The following is a 2,500-nucleotide window of genomic DNA, read 5'->3' as shown; positions in this document are numbered from 1 at the left end:
TGTTTCCGGTCGGAGCGCCCGGAGGCGAGCGCGGACATCGGAGCGAGCCGGCGAGGGCGCCTGGGGCGCTGAATGCCACCGGAGCGGAGGCATGAAGCGCTCAGAGCGCGATGTGGCGCTTCATGTGGAGGCTGAGGTGGTCGGAGCGCGAGAAGGCGCGCTCGCACAGGCGGCACTGGAAGGGGCGGTCGCCCGTGTGCTTGCGGTAGTGGCGCGTGAGCTCGTCCGAGCGCGCGAACTTCCAGCCGCAGCCCTTCCACTTGCACGTGTACGGCTTCTCGCCCGTGTGCGTGCGCAGGTGCGCCTTCAGGTGCGAGGACTTGATGTACGTTTTGATGCAGCCTTCGTACGGACACTTGTGAATGATGACCTTCCTGCGGGCGCGGCGCCGGCGCGGTTTGGCGGGCGGGGGAGGCACGTCGGGCGGTGGCAAGGGCGCGCCACCTCCGACGCCGCCCAGGGACGCGGGCGGGCACGCGCTGAAATCCAAGTACTGCGTGTAGGCGCCGTAGGAGGTGTGCGTAGGCGTCCAGCCCGTGGAGGTGGCGGCGTAATCCGAGTGGTGGGCGGGCAGGGGGTGCAGGGCATGCGACCCGCTGGGGTATTGAGGCGGCGTGGGCGGCAGCACGTACTGGGGAGCGGCGCCCTGGTGCTGCAAGTGCTGTTGCTGCTGTTGTTGTTGTTGTTGCTGTTGTTGTTGTTGTTGCTGCTGTTGTTGCTGTTGGTGGTGGTGCGGCAGTGCGGAGGCGCCCATGTACTGCAGGGGCGGCGGGGCTCCCGCGCCCGCACCGGCGTACGTCGCCTCCTCCCTCCTGTACTGGCCGCCCATGCAGGCGTACTTGGCCTGCGACGCCGACGCCTCGGGGAAGGCGCGCTTGACGCCCGTGCGCGCCCCGAGACTGTGCGGGAAGTCGCCGAACTCGGCCTTGAGGCGGCACGCGGGTGCCTCGTAGCCGCCCGCGTGGCCCACCGCGCCGTAGTCGTACTTGGGGTCGTGGTGCGGCGGCGTGGGCGGCAGCGCAGCGTGGGCGGCCAGTGGGGACACCATGGCGCCCTCGGCCAGCTCGCACATGGGCGGCATTGCGGCGCCCGCCCTCGCCAGCGAAGGGGCGGGCGGGTGTGCGGGCGGGTGCAGCGGCTGCAGCGCGGGGTGCGTCTGCGGCAAGGCGTGGGCGTGCGGCTGGGGCTCGCCGAGCGCCGTCAGGGGCGGCATAGAGCGCGCGCCGCCGGAGACCAGACCCACGGACGTGCTGGCGGGCGTGGCAGGGGCGTGCGACGTGTACACGGGAGACGGGGCGCCGCCGTGCGTGGGCGCGAGGGATTGGGCCACCCGCACGGGAGAGTGGGCGTGCGAGGAGGAACCGGGATGCTGCTGGGGGTGCTGAAGATGTTGGTGGGCGACGGGCGAGTGGGCGGCGGTGGGTGGAAGGCCCGAAGGCGCGGCAATGGGAGGGGAATGGGAGGGAAGGGCGGGCTCCGGCTCCGGCTGCGGGGGGGCGTCCAGGGGGGGCGGGGGGGACTGGTAAAGGTGTAGGGGGTCGTGGCCCTCACCCAGGAGCACCGACTCCAGGTCCAGCCACACCTGCGGGAGACACACAGCTATTAGTTCTTCGGAAGAGGGAAACCGAAGAAGAAGAAGAGGAAGAAAGTCTAGTGGACTAGGTCAATTCCAGATGATAAAAAAATAAATAAAGAAAGAAAAAAGATATTGGAAAAAAAGGAAAGAAAAGTCACTTCAAAAACGCTGGGAATTTTGTTTAATCTTCTTTAATTGTGGTTAGTCTCAAACACACACACTCATGTACACACACATACACACACTATACAAATATGAATGTATGTATAAACATACATAAAACAAAAACTACACAGCGCAAGATATACAAGTACAAATGCCGCGTTTCGATGAGATCTTACATAAGAATTACATGTGGCTGTGTGTATTTGAGCGTTTGTTTACGTCTAAGAGAGAGAAACAACAACAGCCTCGGTATGCAAATGAAGCACCTGGGAGAGAGAGGGAGAAGCGTGGGGTGGGGGTGAGGAGGGGGGGAGGTCCAAGAAGTAAATTAATATCCTATTTCTTGTTTCCATTCACTGCCTCTTCTCCTCTCTCTCTCTCTCTCTCTCTCTCGCTCTCTCTCTCTCTCTCTCTCTATCTGTATTTTGGTCCCGTTGAATGTCTTTGTAATTTTAAATAGGATAGAATGTGGTGAAAGGAGGAGGAGGTGGAGGAGGAAGAAGAGGAGGAGGAAGAAGAGGAAGAGGAAGAGGAGGAGAAGGAGGAGGAGGAGGAGGCGGAAGAGGAGGAGAAGAAGGAGAAGAAGAAGAAGGAGGAGGAGAAGAAGGAGAAGAAGAAGGAGGAGGAGGAAGAGGAAGAAGAAGAAGGAGGAGGAAGAGGAGGAGGAAGAGTAAGAAGAAGAGGAAGAGGATTAGGCTGAATGTATATATATATATATATATATATATATATATATATATATATATATACATATATATA

General features: G+C 60.3%; 1 protein-coding gene across 1 annotated transcript in view; it reads right to left on the bottom strand.

Annotated features, from left to right (window-relative positions):
* The window catches only part of LOC122246081 (uncharacterized), a 12,471-nt gene that overhangs the window by 1,031 nt on the left and 8,940 nt on the right, over positions 1 to 2,500 (bottom strand). Inside the window, exon 2 of the mRNA XM_086549542.1 lies at positions 1 to 1,582. This exon is cut by the window's left edge and continues 1,031 nt beyond it. Coding sequence (XP_086405668.1) covers positions 101 to 1,582 — 1,482 coding nt within the window. The 3' untranslated portion in view covers positions 1 to 100. The remainder of the gene's footprint in view (positions 1,583 to 2,500) is intronic.

This window comes from Penaeus japonicus, unplaced genomic scaffold (genome assembly GCF_977035675.1).
Source record: "Penaeus japonicus unplaced genomic scaffold, GWHDUDI00000001_assembly GWHDUDI00000022, whole genome shotgun sequence".
NCBI lineage: Eukaryota > Metazoa > Arthropoda > Malacostraca > Decapoda > Penaeidae > Penaeus > Penaeus japonicus.
The sequence above is the reverse complement of the archived record's forward strand: the minus strand, read 5'-3'. Positions and strand labels throughout refer to the sequence as shown.